Source organism: Macaca thibetana, chromosome 2 (genome assembly GCF_024542745.1).
Source record: "Macaca thibetana thibetana isolate TM-01 chromosome 2, ASM2454274v1, whole genome shotgun sequence".
Lineage (NCBI taxonomy): Eukaryota > Metazoa > Chordata > Mammalia > Primates > Cercopithecidae > Macaca > Macaca thibetana.
In genome coordinates, this window is record NC_065579.1 from 146,122,629 (window position 1) to 146,141,195 (window position 18,567).

General features: G+C 46.7%; 1 protein-coding gene across 1 annotated transcript in view; it reads left to right on the plus strand.

The window, feature by feature from the left end:
* RPN1 (ribophorin I) overlaps window positions 1–18,567 on the plus strand; it is a 359,024-nt gene that overhangs the window by 320,259 nt on the left and 20,198 nt on the right. The window contains exons 2-3 of the mRNA XM_050781688.1: window positions 12,661–12,972; window positions 17,838–17,902. Coding sequence (XP_050637645.1) covers window positions 12,712–12,972; window positions 17,838–17,902 — 326 coding nt within the window. The 5' untranslated portion in view covers window positions 12,661–12,711. The remainder of the gene's footprint in view (window positions 1–12,660; window positions 12,973–17,837; window positions 17,903–18,567) is intronic.

Here is an 18,567-nt window from a genome sequence, read left to right on the forward strand (position 1 = left end):
ATTAGAAGCTACCTATTTTACTGCCTGCTTCTCTTCCCAGGCAAAATCTCGGAGAACAGGGTAAAGACAATGGCAAGTTCTTGCTGAGTGACACCTGGACTCTAAGACCTAATCTCTCAGTGGGTGGGGAAGTATGGGAGGAGCCAAGTATCTCTCCACTGGCCTCTCTTGAAATGCAAAGTGCTGGGACAAGGGTGACCAGGGCTCCAGTCTCCTCAGTGCACTATGCCTAAGGTAGCACCTTCATCCTGCAAGTTGGGACTGAATAGCAGAAGAGAAACTCCTACTCTCAGCTGTGCTCGCCTACTATCTTAGATTAAACAACAGGTAGCTGGGGGCAGGATGAGAAACGCTGACCTTTCCCTCATCCCGAAGATAGAGCCTTCTTTTTTATTTTTATTTTTTAATTTTGAGACGGAGTCTCACTCTGTCACCCAGGCTGGAGTGCAGTGGCACGATCTCGGCTCACTGCAACCTCCACCTTCCGGGTTCAAGCGATTCTTCTGCCTCAGCCTCCCGAGTAGCTGGGACTACAGGTGCGCACAACCATGCCCGGCTAATTTTTGTGTTTTTAGAGATGGGGTTTCACCATATTGCCCAGGCTGGTCTCAAGCTCCTGACCTCGTGATCTGCCCGCCTTGGCCTCCCAAAGTGTTGGGATTACAGGCGTGAGCCACCACACCTGGCCAGATAAAGCCTTCTGACTAGGAGCTGCAGGGAGAGGGAGCGCTGTCTGGCAGCAGCAATCTGAGGCAGATTCTCTGCCTTGTTGATCTGATAGGGAGGAGAGTGGTGGCAGTTTTGGTTCACATACCTGAGACGCTTGCTTTTCCTGCAGAATATTCGTAGATTTTGTTGAATATGTTTCTGCATTTTCCTGAGGCCCTTATGACCATTTCTAGAGTTTTTGTTTGTTTTTGAGACAGGCTCTGCAGCCTTGACCTCCCAGGCTCAGGCAATCCTCTTGCCTCAGCCTCTTGAGTAGCTGGGACCACAGGTGCATGCTACCATGCCCAGTTATTTTTTAAATTATCTGTAGAGACAGGGTCTCCCTATATTGTCCTGGCTGGTCTCAAACTCCTCAGCTCAAGCAATTCTTCCACCTAAGCCTCCCAAAGTGGTGGGATTACAGGTATGAGCCACTGTGACCAGCCCATTTCTACAGGTTTTAAATAGTTGGGTCTTTAGAGTTTTCACAAATCTCACTGGAGAATGGGTCATGGAGCTCCTCATGCTTTCATGCTGGAATTTGGTATTCTATTCGTCTGCTTTTTTTTTTTTTTTTTGAGATGGAGTCTCACTCTGTTGCCCAGACTAGAGTGTAGTGGTACAATCTCAGCTCACTACAGTCTCTGCCTCCCAGGTTCAAGCGATTCTCCTGCTTCAGTCTCCCAAGTAGCTGGAATTACAGGCGTGTGCCACCATCCCCGGCTAATTTTTTGTATTTGTAGTAGAAATGGGGTTTCACCATGTTGCCCAGTCTGTTCTTCAATTCCTGACCTCAGGTGATCTACCTGCCTTGGCCTCCCAAAGTGCTGGGATTACAGGTGTGAGCCAACGCCTAGCATGTCATAGTCTTTTTCTTAAAGTTCTGAAAACATGCATTTTTACCCTTTCTGCCAGTATTCTTAATGGCAGCATTACATCCAGCATTAAGCCCCCCAGCCACCTGGATGGATTCCTCCTCTTGACCAAGGGCATTCAAAAATAAACCTGAAACATTATTTCAGACCATCATGGGAATGGGTGGTGGGACAGGCAGCATTATACCTTCCTCCTGTTGAAATTCAGGCACAGCTGACCAGCATTAACATTAAAACAGAGACTTTGAGACGGAGAGAGCAGACTCTGTAGCAATAAGATACCAACATGACAGATTGCAGTTGCAAAATAAATACAAATATTTTATCCCAAAATATATTGCTTTGACATATTTTGAAATGGGCCTGCAAAACTATCTTTTTTTTTTTTTTTTTTTTTTGAGACGGAGTCTCGCTCTGTCGCCCAGGCTGGAGTGCAGTGGCCGGATCTCAGCTCACTGCAAGCTCCGCCTCCCGGGTTCCCGCCATTCTCCTGCCTCAGCCTCCCGAGTAGCTGGGACTACAGGCACCCGCCACCTCGCCCGGCTAGTTTTTTTGTATTTTTTTAGTAGAGACGGGGTTTCACCGTGTTAGCCAGGATGGTCTCGATCTCCTGACCTCGTGATCCGCCCGTCTCGGCCTCCCAAAGTGCTGGGATTACAGGTCTGAGCCACCGCGCCCGGCCAAAACTATCTCTTTAAGTCTGATAAAACTGTCTCTTTAAGTCTGATAAAAACATTTATAATCTATTCTCTTTGAAGCCTGCATAATAGAACCTCAATTTCATCTGCACAATAAGAACCCCTTATTTTAACCCCAGACACTCCCTTCTATTGATTCCAAGGCTTTAGATAAACTCTCAACCAATAACCAATCAGAAAATCTTTGAATCCACCGATAACCTGGAAGCGCCCCCTCCTGTTTTGAGTCATCCCAGCTTTCCAGATGGAACCAATGTACATCTTTTTTTTTTTTTTTGAGACGGAGTCTCGCCCTGTTGCCCAGGCTGGAGTGCAATGGTGCGCTCTTGGCTCACTGCAACCTCCGCCTCCTGGGTTCAAATGATTCTCCTGCCTCAGCCTCCCAAGTAGCTGGGATTACAAGTGCCCACCACGACGCTCAGCTAATTTTTGTATTCTTAGTAGAGACAGGGTTTCACCGTGTTGGCCAGGCTGGTCTCGAACTCCTGACCTCGTGATCCACCAGCCGCAACCTCCCAAAGTGTTGGGATTACAGGCGTGAGCCACCACGCCTGGCGGAACCAATGTACATCTTACATATATTGACTGATGTCTAAAATGTGTAAAACTGAGCTGTAGTCCTACCACCTTGGGCACAGGATCTCCTGTGACTGTGTCACAGGCCATGGCCAATCACATTTGACTCATATTTCAAATATTTTACAAAGTTTCGCACTTTTTGTTGACTTGGAGGAAATGATTTTTTAGAGGTCCTTACTTTCCCATTCCTACTGATATTGTCTTACCCATATAATATTTACAGAAATCTTTACCTTTCTTTTTATCTAGGATGTTTTCACTTTTTGGTATTATAGGCAACGCTTCTGCGAATATTTTTGTCTATGTAGCTGGGGGTACATGTGCTCACATTTCTCTAGGGTATATGTTTAGGAATGACATTGGTAGGCCATTGGGTTTGTATATCTTTAGCAGACTATTCCAAACTGCTCCTGAGTGATGATACCTATTTATTTCAGGGAATGAGAGTCCCTTTGATCCGCACCCTCAGCAACAGTTGGTATTGCGAAACTAAAATTTTTGCCCATTGTGCAGAGATATTAACTTATAAAAGGTTTGGCCAGGTGCGGTGGTTCACGCCTCTAATCCTGAAATTTTGGGAAGCTGGGGCAGATAGATCACCCGAGGTCAGGAGTTTGAGACCAGCCTGGCCAACATGGAGAAACCCCGTCTCTACTAAAAATACAAAAATTAGCCGGGTGTGGTGGCAGGGGCCTGTATTCCCAGCTACTTGGGAGGCTGAGGCAGAAGAATTGCTTGAACTTGGGAGGTGGAGGCTGCTGTGAGCCGAGATCACACCACTGCACTCCAGGCTGGAAGATAGAGCGAGACTCTGCCTCCAAAAAAAAAAGAAAAAGAAAAAGAAAAAGTTTTGCTAGCTGATGAGCATATACTGGTATCTTATTATGGTTTTAATATGCATTTCCCTAATTATTATTATTATTACTTTTGAGATAGTCTTGCTTTGTCGCCCAGGTTGGAGTGCAGTGGCACCATCTCAGCTTACCACAACCTCTGCCTCCTGGGTTCAAGCAATTCTCGTGCCTCAGCCTCCCGAGTAGCTGGGATTACAGGCGCATGCCACCACACCTGGCTAATTTTTGTATTTTTTGTAGAGACAGGGTTTTAACCATGTTGGCCAGGCTGGTCTCAAACTCCTGACCTCGGGTGATCTACCTGCCTCAGCCTCCCAAGGTGTTGGAATTACAGACGTGAGCCATCGCGCCTGGCATGCATTTCCCTAATTACTAATGACATTATATGTACTGTAACCCCGCTGGCCATTTGTATACACTTCTTTTTTTTTTTTTTTTTTTTTGAGATGGAGTCTCACTTTGTCACCCAGGCTGGGGTGCAGTGGCGCAATCTTGGCTCACTGCAACATTGGCCACCCGGGTTCAAGCAATTCTCTGCCTCAGCATCCCAAGTAGCTGGGATTACAGGTGCCTGCCACTATGCCCGGCTAATTTTTTTTGTATTTTGGCCGGGTTGATCTTGAACTCCTGACCTTGTGATCCACCCGCCTCGGCCTCCTGGAGTGCTGGGATTACAGGCATGAGCCACCGCACCCCGCTGTATATTCTTCTTTTGGAAGTACAGCATCAATTCTTCTGCTCATTTTTCTATTATGTTATCTTTTTCTTAATAAGTTGTCTTTTTGTGTATATTTTGGGCAGGAGTCTTCTGTCTGTTAGATGTATTTCAATTATCTTCTCCCACTCTGAAGCTTTATTTCTACTCTGTTAATGGTATCTTTTTCTCTAATTTTGAATTTCTGATATATAGGAGTTGAAAAAATAATAGAATTCTTGTCTGATCTAGGAGTGTCTGCACAGCTGCCAATTTGCATCTGGCATCCTTCACACAGCATTCCCTTATGTGAACATCTTACAGAATAATAAAGAATTGGGTGGACATCCTTTTTTTTTTTTTTTGAGATGGAGTTGCCACCTCTTCCTACTGGGTTCAAGCGATTCCCCTGCCTCAGCCTCCCGAGTAGCTGGGATTACAGGCACGCGCCGCCACCCCCGGCTAATTTTGTATTTTTAGTAGAGACAAGCTTTCTCCATGTTGGTCAGGCTGGTCTGTAACTCCCGACCTCAGGTGATCCGCCTGCCTTGGGCCTCCCAAAATGTTGGGATTAGAGGCATAAGTGACAGCAACTGGCCCCCTTGGTTTTTTTTTTTTTTTTTTTTTTTTTTTTAGATGGAATCTTGCTCTTGTCGCCCAGGCTGGAATACAATGGCAACTAATGCCTTACGTTATCAGTGTCTGTGAAGGAGAAAGCAGGGAGAAGCAACAGGGAACTGATGGGCTTGAGAATAGCAGAACCCCAAAACACACAACCAGGATTCCCTAGAGAGCACGGCCAATGTGAGGAGTGGCTGAAACTCGGAGCACTCGTGCCCTGCCTAATGGTGAGTGAAATGGGCCTATAGAAGGTCACGAGTCTGCAGCAGTCTGGCCCCTGAGAGCAGAACTCCCCTTCTGCCCTACAGTGAGGAGAAACTGCTCAACACAATCAAAATTGAGCATGATAGGGACAATGGAGCTCAAAAACCGAGCAGGGGGAAGTTCAGAAAGCAAGCCACATGTTTTCGCAGTATACTACGTGAAAACAGCAGAGATCTGGGAAGGTACAAAGGCCATCCTAAACCATCCCTCCTTCCGAAAGATCACATTAAAAATGATCAACAGACAGTGGTTCATGCTTGTAATCTCAGCACTTTGGGAGGCAGAGGCGGGCAGATCACCTGAGGTCAGGAGTTCAAGACCAGCCTGACCAACATGGTGAAACCCCGTCTCTACAATAGTACAAACGTTAGCTGGGCATGGTGGCATATGGCTGTAATCCCAGCTACTTGGGAGGCTGAGGTAGAAGAATTGCTGGAACCCGTGAAGCAGAGGTTGCAGTGAGCCAAGATCATGCCATTGCACTCCAGCCTGGGCAACAAGAGCGAAGCTCCGTTTCAAAAAAAAAAAAAAAAAAAAGGATCAACAGAAAAGAGTAAGGGTGTCCCTCACTGTTAGAATAAGTTATATAAGAAAAATGGGATGAAAACGAGAACATCTCTATAAGAAAATGAAAACATGCCAGCAAGATGCCCATAAAAACGAACCAGGAGACTGTTCCTGCTATTCCAAAACAAGCTAAAGTATTAAGAAAATGACACAAGTCATGCAAGACAACATAAACAATAATTAGAAAAATTCAGAAAAAAGATAGATATCAGGAAGAAATTTATTTATTTATTTATTTATTTATTTATTTATTTTTTTTGAGACGGAGTCTCGCTCTGTCGCCCAGGCTGGAGTGCAGTGGCCGGATCTCAGCTCACTGCAAGCTCCGCCTCCCGGGTTCACGCCATTCTCCTGCCTCAGCCTCCCCAGTAGCTGGGACTACAGGCGCCCACAACCGCGCCCAGCTAATTTTTTGTATTTTTAGTAGAGACGGGGTTTCACCGTGGTCTCGATCTCCTGACCTTGTGATCCGCCCGCCTCGGCCTCCCAAAGTGCTGGGATTACAGGCGTGAGCCACCGCGCCCGGCCAGAAATCAGGAAGAAATTTAGAAATAAAAGAAGCATTTTAGGAATTAAGGCTAAGCTAGATGGATTAGAGTGAATAACAACAAACAATAATGCTTTAAGATAAATAGAAGGTAAAACGAAGAAAAGCAACTTTAATTATTTTTCAGAGACAGGGTCTTGCTTTGTCACCCAGGCTAGAGGGCAGTAGCACAATCAGGTCTCTGCAGCCAGGAACCCAACTTCCTGGGCTCCTGTTACTCCTGCTTCAGCCTCCTGAGTAGCTGAGACTACAGGTGAGAGTCAGATCATTTTTCACTTAAAAAAATTTTTTTGTAGAGACTTGTTTTCACCATATTGCCCAGGCTGGTCTCAAACTCCTGAGCTCAAGCAGTCCTCCTGATTCAGCCTCCTAGAAAATTTTTTTTTTTTAATCCTTTTGAGATGGAGTCTCGCTGTGTCGCCAGGCCGGAGTGCAGTGGCGCGATCTCAGCAAACTGCAACCTCTGCCTCCTGGGTTCAAGCGATTCTCCTGCCTCAGCCTCCGGAGTAGCTGGGATTACAGGCATGTGGCACCACGTCCAGCTAATTTTTGTACTTTTAGTAGAGATGGGGTTTCACCATGTTGGCCAGGATGGTCTCGATCTCCTGACCTCGTGATCTGCTTGCCTCGGCCTCCCAAAGTGCTGGGATTACAGGCGTGAGCCACCACGCCCAGCCCAGAAAAGTTTTAAATGAAAAAATGGGCCTGGCACAGTGGCTTACACCTATAATCCCAGCACTTTGGGCGGCTAAGGTGAGTGGATCACTTGAGGTCAGGAATTCAAAACCAGCCTGACCAATGTAGTAAAACCCCATCTCTACTAAAAATACAAAAATTAGCCAGGCATGTTGGAGGGTGCCTTTAGTCTTAGCTACTCAGGAGGCTGAGGCAGGAGAATCGCTTGAACCTGGGAGGCAAATGTTGCAGTGAGCCGAGATCATACCACTGTACTCTAGCCTGGGCAATAAAGCAAGGCTCTGTCGTACTAAAAAAATAAAAATAAATAAAAAAGAGGGCAGGCTTAGTGGCTCGCTCCTGTAATTCCAGCATTTTGGGAGGCTGCAGCGGGTGGATCACCTGAGATCAGGAGTTCAAGACCAGCCTAGCCAATATGGTGAAACCCTGTCTCTACTAAAAATACAAAAATAGCCGGGCATGGTGGTGGGCACCTGTAATCCCAGGTACTTGGCAGGCTGAGGCAGGAGAATCCCTTGAACCCGGGAGGCAGAGGTTGCAGTGAGTAGGGATCACGCCACTGTACTCCAGCCTGGCGACAGAGCGAGACTCCATCTAAAAAAAATAAAAAAATAAAGAAAGAAAGAAAAGAGAAGGGGCTGGGTGCTGTGGCTCACCCCTGTAATTCCAGCACTTTGGGAGGCTGAGGCAGGTGGATCACGAGGTCAGTAGTTCGAGACCAGCCTGGCCAACATGGTAAAACCCCGTCTCTACTAAAAATACAAAAATTAGCTGGGTGTGGTGGCATGTGCCTGTAATCTCAGTTACTCAGGATGCTGAGGCAGGGGAGTCGCTTCAACCTGGGAGGTGGAGGTTGCAGTGAACTGAGATCTCGCCACTGCACTCCAGCCTAGGCGACAGAGTGAGACATGGTGTCAAAAAAAAAAAAAAAAAGAAAAAGATTCAAGACAAAGTCCAAAATATTGAAGATGGGCAAAACCCAACAGTAAAATAAGAGGAATCCCCAAAAAAGACGATTTTCAAAAAGGTTTGAAACTACAAGCTGAAAGAACATAATGCATGCCCAGAACTATCACTGCTAAGATATATTCTAATAAAACGTTAAGACTTTAGGCCGGGTGAGGTGGCTCACACCTTTAATCCCAGCACTTTGGGAGGCTGAGGCCGGCGGATCACCTGAGGTCAGGAATTCGAGACCAGCTTGGCCAACATGGTGAAACTCCATCTCTACTAAAAATACAAAAATTAGCTGGGCGTGGTGGCGCATGCCTATAATCCCAGCTGCTCAGGAGGCTGAGGCAGAACTGCTTGAACCCAGGAGGTGGATGTTGCAGTGAGCCAAGATTGCAACTCTGCACTCCAGCCTGGGCAACAGAGCGAGATGCCATCTCAAAAAAACAAAACAAAAAAAACACACAAAAAAAGTTATTTACAGAAATTTGTGGCTTGCCTGCACGTGGTAATTTGCAGACTCCTGCTCTGTAGGGAAGGAACATGCCCTCCTGCTTCCCTACTTCTCTTCTCATTAAATGGTGCTCTGATTTGCATGTTTTTGTACCCTCCAAAAATTCATATTGGAATTTATTCCCTAATGCCACAGAATTGGAAGGAGTGACCTTTGGGAGATGATTGAGTAATGAGGGCTTTGCCTTTGTGAATTGCGTTAAGTTCCCTTATAAAATGGCTTGATGGGAGGGAGTTCACTGCTTTTTTGCCCTTCTGCCATATGAACACCCAGCATTCCTTTCCCTGGAAGATGCAGCATCCAGCCACCCTCTTTTTTTTTTTTTTTTTGAGACAGAGTCTTGCTCTGTCGCCCAGGCTGGAGTGCAGTGGTGCAAGCTCAGCTCACTGCAACCTCCGCCTCCCGGGTTCCAGCGATTTCCTGCCTCAGCCTCCCGAGTACTGGGATTACAGTCACCTACCACCACACCCTGCTAATTTTTTGTATTTTTAGTAGAGACAGGGTTTCACTATGTTGGCCAGGCTGGTCTCGAACTCCTGACCTCAAGTAATCCACCAGTCTTGGCCTCCCAAAGTGCTGGGATTACAGGCGTGAGCCCAAGCCACCCTCTTAAAAGCAGAGAGCAGCCCTCACCAGACAGCCAGTCCTGCTGGTGTCTTTTTTTTTTTTTTTTTTGAGACAGAGTTTCGCTCTGTCACCCAGGCTGGAGTGCAGTGGCACAATCTCAGCTCACTACAACCTCTGCCTCCAGGGTTCAGGCGTTTCTCTTGCCTCAGCCTCCTGAGTAGCTGGGATTAGAGATGTACACCACTATGCCCAGCTGATTTTTTGTATTTTTAGTAGAGACTGGGTTTCACCATATTATTCAGGATGGTCTCGATTTCTTGACCTTGTGATCCACCTGCCTCAGCCTCCCAAGGTGCTGGGATTACAGGCGTGAGCCACTGTACCTGGCCGAGTTTTGACTAATACAGATAATAACAGAAATTTGGAGTGTGAAGGAACTGTTCTGAACATTCTTCCATGTGCATTTGGTGGGCTCAGTGTTTTTGTTTCCTGTGATATCTGGTTAGTTCTATCTTTCCAAAATTAGAGAATAAGGAGGTTTCGCTAATCTGCTGATGTGCAGTGTGGTACTTCTCATGTTTACTTGACTATGTGGAAACACTTTTCTACAACTTTTTATTGAGACTTGCAACACCCCAGTCACTCTGGAAGTCATCAATGGGGAAGAAATGGATGGAGCCTCGGTGTTCTCCTTTCCCACAAAGAAAATCAGGTGCACATACAACCTATGAAGAGACATGGAGATAAGAAGGATTAATACTTGAAGAGTCAGTTATTTTGTAGAATTTTCTTCAATTTTGGTTTGTCTGATTTTTATCTATTTTTTTTTTAATTATTACTATTTTTTGAGATGGAGTCTTGCTCTGTCACCCAGGCTAGAGTGCAGTGGCATGATCTTGGCTCACTGAAACCTTGCCACCACACCTGGCTAATTTTTTGTATTTTTAGTAGACACGGGGTTTCACCATGTTGGCCGGGCTGGTCTCGAACTCCTGACCTCAGGTGATCTGCCTGCCACAGCCTCCCAAAGTTTTGGGATTACAGGTGTGAGCCACTGCACCCGACCTCCTCCTTCTTCTTTTTTTTTTTTTGAGACAAAGTCTCACTTTGTCATCCAGGGTGGAGTGCAGTGTCATGATCACAGCTCACTGTAGCTACGACCTCCCAGGCCCAAGTGATCCTCCCACTTCAGCCTCTTGAGTAGCTGGGACTACAGGTGCATGCCACCACACTAGGCTAATTTAAAATATTTTTTGTAAAGATGGAATGTCGCTATGTTGTCTAGACTGGTCTCAAACTCCTGGGGTCAAGCAATCCTCTTGCCTCGGCCTTCCAAAGTGCTGTGGTTACAAGCATGAGCCACCATGCCCAGCCTTGTTGGTTTTGTTTTTTTGGTTTTTGAGACAGGGTCTTGCTCTGTCACCCAGGCTGGAGTGACACGAACATGGCTTACTGAAGCCAAGATCTGTTGCGCTCAAGTGATCCTCCTGCTTCAGCCTCTCAAGTAGTTGAGACTACAGGTGTTGGAGGCATGTGAACCACAACAACTCCATCCTGAATAGGAGCTGGGTAAAATGAGGCTGAAACCTATGAGCTGCATTCCCATACAGTTAAGGCATACTAAGTCACAGCATAAGATAGGAGGTTGGCACAAAATACTGGTCATAAAGACCTTGCTGATAAAACAGGTTGTAGTAAAGGAATTGGCCAAAACCCACCAAAACCAAAATGGCAATGAGTCCTCACTACTACACTCCCACCAGCGCTATGACAGTTTACAAATGCCATGGCAACGTCATGAAGTTACGCTATATGGTCTAAAAAGGGGAGGCATGAGTAATCCACCCCTTGTTCAGCATATCATCAAGAAATAACCATAAAGATGGGCAACCAGCAGTCCTTGGGTTGTTCTGTCTATGGAGTAGCCATTCTTTTATGCTTTTACTTTCTTAATAAACTTGCTGGCTGGGGGCGGTGGCTCTTGCCTGTAATCCCAGCACTTTGGGAGGCTGAGGCAGGTGGATCACGAGGTCAGGAGTTCAAGACCAGCCTGGCCAAGATGTTTAAACCCCATCTCTACTAAAAATACAAAAATTAGCCAGGTGTGGTGGTGGGCGCCAGTAATCCCAGCTACTGGGGAGGCTAAGGCAGAGAATTGCTTGAACCAGGGAGGCACAGGTTGCCGTGAGCCAAGATTGCGCCACTGCACTCCACCCTGGGCAACACAGTGAGACTCCATCTCAAAAAAAAAAAAAAAAAAAGAATAAATAAAATAAAAAATAGTAAACTTGCTTTCACTTTGCATTGCAGACTCACCCTGAATTCTTTCTTGTGTGAGATCCAGGAACCCTCTCTTGGGGTCAGGATCCAGACCTGGGATTGGTGGTATGAGCCACTGTGCCTGGCCTTGTCTATATTTATGACTAGATTGAAGTGATGGATTTTCTGTAATTTTGTGGCAATACCACAGAAGTGATGTGCCTTTCTCAAAGGATCCTATCAGTAGATACCTAATGTTACTATATTTTACACGTGGTGATGTTAACTTTGATCACGTGTTTAAAGTGGTGCCTGCCAGGATTCTCCACTGTAGACTATTTTTTCCTTTGTAATTACTAAACATTTTATTTTTATTTTATTTCTTTTTGAGAGGGAGTCTCGCTTAGTCGCCTAGGCTGCAGTGCAGTGGTATGATCTTGGCTCCCTGCAACTTCCGCCTCCCGGGTTCAAACGATTCTCGTGCCTCAGCCTCCAGAGTAGCTGGGATTACAGGCGTGCGCCACCACGCCCGTCAAATTTTTTTTTTTTTTTTTTTGAGACGGAGTCTTACCCTGTCACCTAGGCTGGAGTGCATTGGCGCTATCTTGGCTCACTGCAACCTACGCCTCCGGGGTTCAAGCGATTCTCCTGCCTCAGCCTCCCGAGTAGCTGGGATTACAGGCGCCCGCCACCACGCCCGGCTAATTTTTTGTATCTTCAGTATAGATGGGGTTTCACCATGTTGGCCAGGCTGGTCTTCAACTCATGACCTCAGGTGATCCGCCCGCCTTGGCCTCCTAAAGTACAGGAATTACAGGCGTGAGCCATAGTGCCCGGCCTAATTACTAAACATTTTAGTAGAGATGTTTTGAAACTTTGCATATGTTTCGGCTTCAAGTTCTGCCTACTAATTTTAGCATCCATCGGTGGATGAAGAAGGCCGACTTTTACTTTCTCAGTCTGAGCAAAATTTCACTGCTTTAAGGAGCAAAACGAGCAGAATTATTGGACAGGAAGAATGGTAGGAGAGAGTAGAGACCTAGGCAAGTGCCGCTCCTGTAAAAATTAGGTAAGTGAAATCTAATAATAATAAGTGCACTCGCACTACAAACAGAAGGATAGCCCGGGCAGCTCTGAGAGGGGTTTGCAATCAGGCGCCGGGTCGACTTCCCGGTTGCCCTGGAGACAGGGTCCTTCCTTGTTGGGCGCCTCCATCTTGTGTCACCAGCCCTTGCCCAATGAGCGGCTGCTCAGTGGCGGGAGGGCGGGCTACCGCGGCGGGGCTCTGCCCGCCTTGGCCCTCTGCTCTTCTCGGTCATGGAGGCGCCAGTCGCCCGCTTGTTTCTGCTCCTGTTGCTCGGGTCCTGGACCCCGGCGCCAGGCAGTGCCTCCTCCGAGGCACCGCCGCTGATCAACGAGGACGTGAAGCGCACAGTGGACCTAAGCAGCCACCTGGCTAAGGTGACGGCCGAGGTGGTCCTGGCGCACCTGGGCGGCAGCTCCACGTCCCGAGCTACCTCTTTCCTTCTGGCTTTGGAGCCTGAGCTCGAGGCTCGGCTGGCGCACCTGGGCGTGCAGGTGAGTGTGGGCCACCCCTCGCCGCCGCTCCCGGGGCCCTTCCCGCCTCCCTTCCTGCCGGTCCCCCTACTCCGCCGGCGCCCCTCTAGGCCTCAGGAAATGCGGAGACCTGGGCGGCGGGCGAGGCGCAGGGGTCGGTGGGATTGCCTCGGGGCCCCGGCGCCTCCGAGGCCGGTGCACGGGCACCCTCATGCCTGGGCCACGTCAGCACTGGCCTGCCCCCGCGCGGGTCGCTGCTCGCGTGGGCAGCTGCTGGGATTCGCAGCGGACCCGCCTCGGAGCTTGCCCTTGCGGGGGCCGTTCTCGGCACCGCTCGGGCGACCTCTGGCCGATAGAACGCATCTCCCTTCCGTAAGGCGAGCGCGGCAGCCGCTCGGCCCGGTGCCAGCGGGCGCCGGACTTCATTTCTCACGGCCTGACGCCGTGGCCCAAGTGGAGGACAAATAAATGAATTAAAATGAATTTCATTCTCTTAATTCAGTATCTGGTCCGTTGTAGGTGCTTCTTTCTAGACATAGAGAACCATCAGAAATGTAACAGGTTTGGCATCTTTAAGTCAGTAATCACTTGAAATCCCTATTAATGTGACGCATTTCTTAAGGTTGCTAATGAACACTTTCTAAATGTTAAAACTCTTCTTAAAGTTAATTTTGAAATTCCTGCACGTAATATAAGTTTTCTTATGCCGTACAGAAAAGGAAAGTCCAGTTTTCTCCCGTCCCCCTACTGCTTCTCATTCTTAACCTCGGCAATAAATGGCTGTGTTTGGCTTAAGTGTTTCCAGGTATTTCAGTGATCACCAAAGAAAATGTTGGGTTTGGGAGTAGAGAGAATATACTTACACAGAGGTTTGTTTTTTATTACTATTGTTGTTAAACAATTTCATTAAATGATTACCTAATTATTTGTTGAGAGAATAGTCATTACAGTGTCACATTTCCCTCTAAGCAAACTTCGTTCTCTGACTGAATATGGAGCTATAAAGCTGGGTTTATAGAGATTACGTTTCTGAAATGACTCCTATTTTCTTTCATGCCTTGTCCGTGATGAAATAAAGTTTTACTCAAAGGCTTGTGGAAAGATAGATCAAAACTTCATGTAAATTTGCCTTGCCACCTTTGAATGTCTTGAATGTTAAATCCTATTCTTTATAGAAGCCAGTTGTGATTTAATGAGCTTGTTACAGTATAAGTGAACCACAGCAGGAGCTCGGCTATCCTGCCATCATGCCTGCGAGCTAGGTTAATGTGCTTATTTTATGTTGTTTTTATTTTTTCTCCCAACTTTATTGAGGTATAATTGGTATACAAAAAACTGCCTATTGTTAATATATTCAAAATACATATACACTGGTGTTACCATTACCACAATCCGGGTAATAAACATATCTATCACCTCCAGAAGTTTCCTTTTGTTCTTTGTTTTTGTGGTAAGATACTTTCTTACTGGGACTCTACTTTGTGTCAGATATTACGGTGGGTATTTTAAATATATTTTAATTTAGCCCTCATAGCAACCATTTAAGGGATAAGTCCTCATATAGCAGGCAAGGAGGCTGTAGTCTGGCAGATTAAGTTATTTAGCCCCCTACATGTGGTCTTACAGTGCAGAGTAAGTCAGGGCTCCAGCTTATTCCATAATTTGTGTATTCTCACACTGTATAATGTTGCCTCTTCTGGCTTTGATGGCTGTGAGGTAGGGTTGTATTGAGTATAAGACCTGCAGTCACATCAACAGATTTATTTAAAATCATTTTAAATTTTGTAGTCCAAGACACTAGTTAAATGGATATATGTGCTATTTTGTACTCTTATCCCAGTGGGAAACAACTGGATGATGAACTTAACAAGGAGGTGCATATTTTCCAACAGTTGTGTTGGAAACTGATGAGGTTGTTGAAATGTTTTTCAGTGGGTTCTTTTCTTTCTTTCTTCTTTTTTTTGTTTTGAGACGGAGTTTCACTCTTGTTGCCCAAGCTGGAGTGCAATGGCCCTATCCTGGCTCACTGCAACCTCTGCCTCCTGGGTTCAAGCGATTCTCCTGTCTCAGCCTCTGGAGTAACTGGCCCATGCCACCATGCCCGGCTAATTTTTGTTATTTTTTTTTTGAGATGGAGTCTCGCTCTGTCGCCAGGCTGGAGTGCAGTGGTGCGGTCTCAGCTCAGTGCAACCTCTGCCTCCCGGGTTCAAGTGATTCTCCTGCCTCAGCCTCCTGAGTAGCTGGGACTAAAGACGCGTGCCACCATGGCCAGATAATTTTTGTGTTTTTTTCATAGAGACAAGGTTTCACCATGTTGGCCAGGATGGTTTTGATCTCTTGACTTCGTGATCCGCCTGACTTGGCCTCCCAAAGTGCTGGGATTACAGGTGTGAGCCACTGCACTTGGCCTGGCTGGTTCCCATTGTGATAAGATTCTAGTCAAAGTCATGAAACTTGTTGTTTGTGTTAGACTGTACAGCTTTATTGAGGATGATTGTATGATTGTTTTAGACTTTTTGATATAATATTTTAAAAGTTCACCATTACAGCTTTTTGTATCCTACTGGGAATCACTACTTAAGTCCTAAAAGATAGCCTAATTTTTGTTTTTTTCAGTTGAGGGTGGGTTGGCAGAGAGATCAGTGGGGTATGTATACACTTCTCCCTTGCAGCCTGCTCCAGAGTCTTATGATTGGAGATAACTCCTCTTTCTCAGAAAACCCCTGCAGCCTGCTGGAGTGAACGTCCTTTTCCTGGTTACATAGCTTGTTGCTGTGAGGTACCCCAAACAGTGGTCATTGGCTCCTCCCCAAGGGATTTTTGCCAATGTTAACTTTTTTTTTTTTTTTTTTTTTGAGAGGGAGTCTCACTCTGTCGCCCAGGCTGGAGTGAGTGCAGTGGCACGATCTCGGCTCACTGCAACCTCTGCCTTCGAGATTCAAGTGATTCTCCTGCTTTAGCCTCCCAAGTAGCTGGGCTTACAGGTGCCCGCCACCACGCCTGGCTAATTTTTGTATTTTTAGTAGAGATGGGGTTTCACCATGTTGGCCAGGATGGTCTCGATCTCCTGACCTCACGTGATCTGCCTGCCTCGGCCTCTCAAAATGTGAATCACCGCGCCCGACCAACTTTTTTTTTTTTTTTTGAGATGGAGTTTCACTCTTGTTGCCCAGGCTGGAGTACAGTGGCATGGTCACAGCTCACTGCAACCTCCGCCTCCTGGGTTCAAGCAATTCTCCTGCCTCAGCCTCCTAAGTAACTGGGATTACAGGCGCCCACCACCACGTCCAGCTAATTTGTATTTTTAGTAGAGACGAAGTTTCACCATGTTGGCCAGGTTGGTCTCGAACTCCTGACCTCAGGTGATCCACCCCCCTCTGCCTCCCAAAGTGCTGGGATTACAGGCGTGAGCCACTGTGCCTGGCCAGTTTTAACTCTTATATTAGTGAAAAAACAGTTTTAAGCTGGGCGTTGTATCTCATGCCTGTAATCTGTGGGAGGATTGCTTGAGCCCAAGAATTCAAAACCAGTCTGGGCAATATAGGGAGACCCTGTCTGTACAAAAATAAAAACCCCTGAGACTTTTTTTTTTTTTTTTTTTTTTTTTTTTTTTGAGGCGGAGTCTCGCTCTGTCGCCCGGGCTGGAGTGCAGTGGCCGGATCTCAGCTCACTGCAAGCTCCGCCTCCCGGGTTTATGCCATTCTCCTGCCTCAGCCTCCCAAGTAACTGGGACTACAGGCGCCCGCCATCTCGCCCGGCTAGTTTTTTTTTGTATTTTTTAGTAGAGACGGGGTTTCACCGTGTTCGCCAGGATGGTCTCGATCTCCTGACCTCGTGATCCACCCGTCTCGGCCTCCCAAAGTGCTGGGATTACAGGCTTGAGCCACTGCGCCCGGCCGACTTTTTTTTTTTTGAGACGGAGTCTTGCACTGTCGCCTGGGCTGGAGTGCAATGGCATGATTTCAGCTCACTGCAGCCTCTGCCTCCCAGGTTCACGAAATTCTCCTGCCTCAGCCTCCCGAGTAGCTGGGATTACAGGCACACACCACCATACCCAGCTAATTTTTTGTATTTTTAGTAGAGACGGGGTTTCACTATATTGGCCAGACTGGTCTTGAACTCCTGACCTGGTGATCCACCCGCCTTGGCCTCCCAAAGTGCTGGGATTACAGGCGTGAGCCACCACGCCCGGCCCCGAGACTCTTCTGTTACATCACTAAATACATTTCTTTGAGTATGCTTATTTGAATATAAATGAGGAAGAAAAGCATCAAGAAAGAGGCCTTTGAGAAGTATATTTGGAAGTGTAATCTTTCTATGTATATGTGTATTTCATCATTCAGGAAAATATGCATTTATAGAAGTTTTATGCCACTTTTATTTATTTATTTATTTATTTTGAGGCGAAGTTTTGCTCTTGTTGCCCAGGCTGGAGTGTGATGGTGCCATCTCAGCTCACTGCAATCTCCACCTCCCGGGTTCAAGCGATTCTCCTGCCTCAGCCTCCTGAGCAGCTGGGATTACAGGCATGTGCCACCATGCCTCACTAATTTTGTATTTTTAGTAGAGATGGGGTTTCTCCATGTTGGTCAGGCTGGTCTCGAACTCCTGACCTCAGGTGATCCGCCTGCCTCAGCCTCCCAAAGTGCTGGGATTACAGGTGTGAGCCACTGCGTCTGGCCATATGCCACTTTGTAAAAGTAAGTCTTTGACAATATTCTTGTGTTTCAGAGAAAAAAATTGTTACTGAAAAGAAAATTCAATCTCTAAAAAGTTCTGGTAGTTTGACTACTTTAATGGGGATGTACTGAAGCACTTGGTTAATTATTGACTCAAAATTTAGAAGCCAAAAGATGTGAAGAACAAACTATCTTTTTCTGTTCTAGGTGAAGGGAGAAGATGAGGAAGACAACAATTTGGAAGTACGTGAAACCAAAATTAAGGGTAAAAGGTAAGCTGACAAACAATATACCTTGTCTCTTGTTCAAGGTTATGTCAGGGTTGGGCTCATACGGGATCATAAACTAGGCAAGTTGCTCAGGAAGTGCCTGCTGTATTACACATTTTTTTCTTTTCTTTTTTTTGTAGAGAGGAGGTCTAGCTATGTTGCCCAGGCTGATCTTGACCTCCTGAGCTCAAGCCATCCTCCTGCCTTGGCCTCTCAAAGTGCTGGGATTACAGGTGTGAACCACTGCATCTGTCCTAGAGGATTTTTTTTTTTTTTTTCTTGAGACAGGGTCTGGCTTTGTTGCCCAGGCTGCATTACTGTGGTGCCATGTTGACTCACTGCAACCTCCACCTCCAGGGCTCAAACCATCCTTCCACCTCAGCCTCCTGAGTAGCTGGGACTAGAGGTGTGTACCACCACACACAGCCAGTGTGTGTGTGTGTGTGTGTGTGTATGCATTTTTAGTAGACACAGGGTTTTGCCATGTTACCTAGGCTGGTCTTAAACTCCTGGCCTCAGGTGATCTGCCTGACTCGGCCTCCCAAAGCGCTGGGATTACAGGCGTGAGCCCCCACACCTGGCCAAGAGATCACCTTTAATGTAATAATTTAAGTCTTTTATTAACCGGATACGGTGGCGGGTGCCTGTAGTCCCAGCCACTCGGGAGG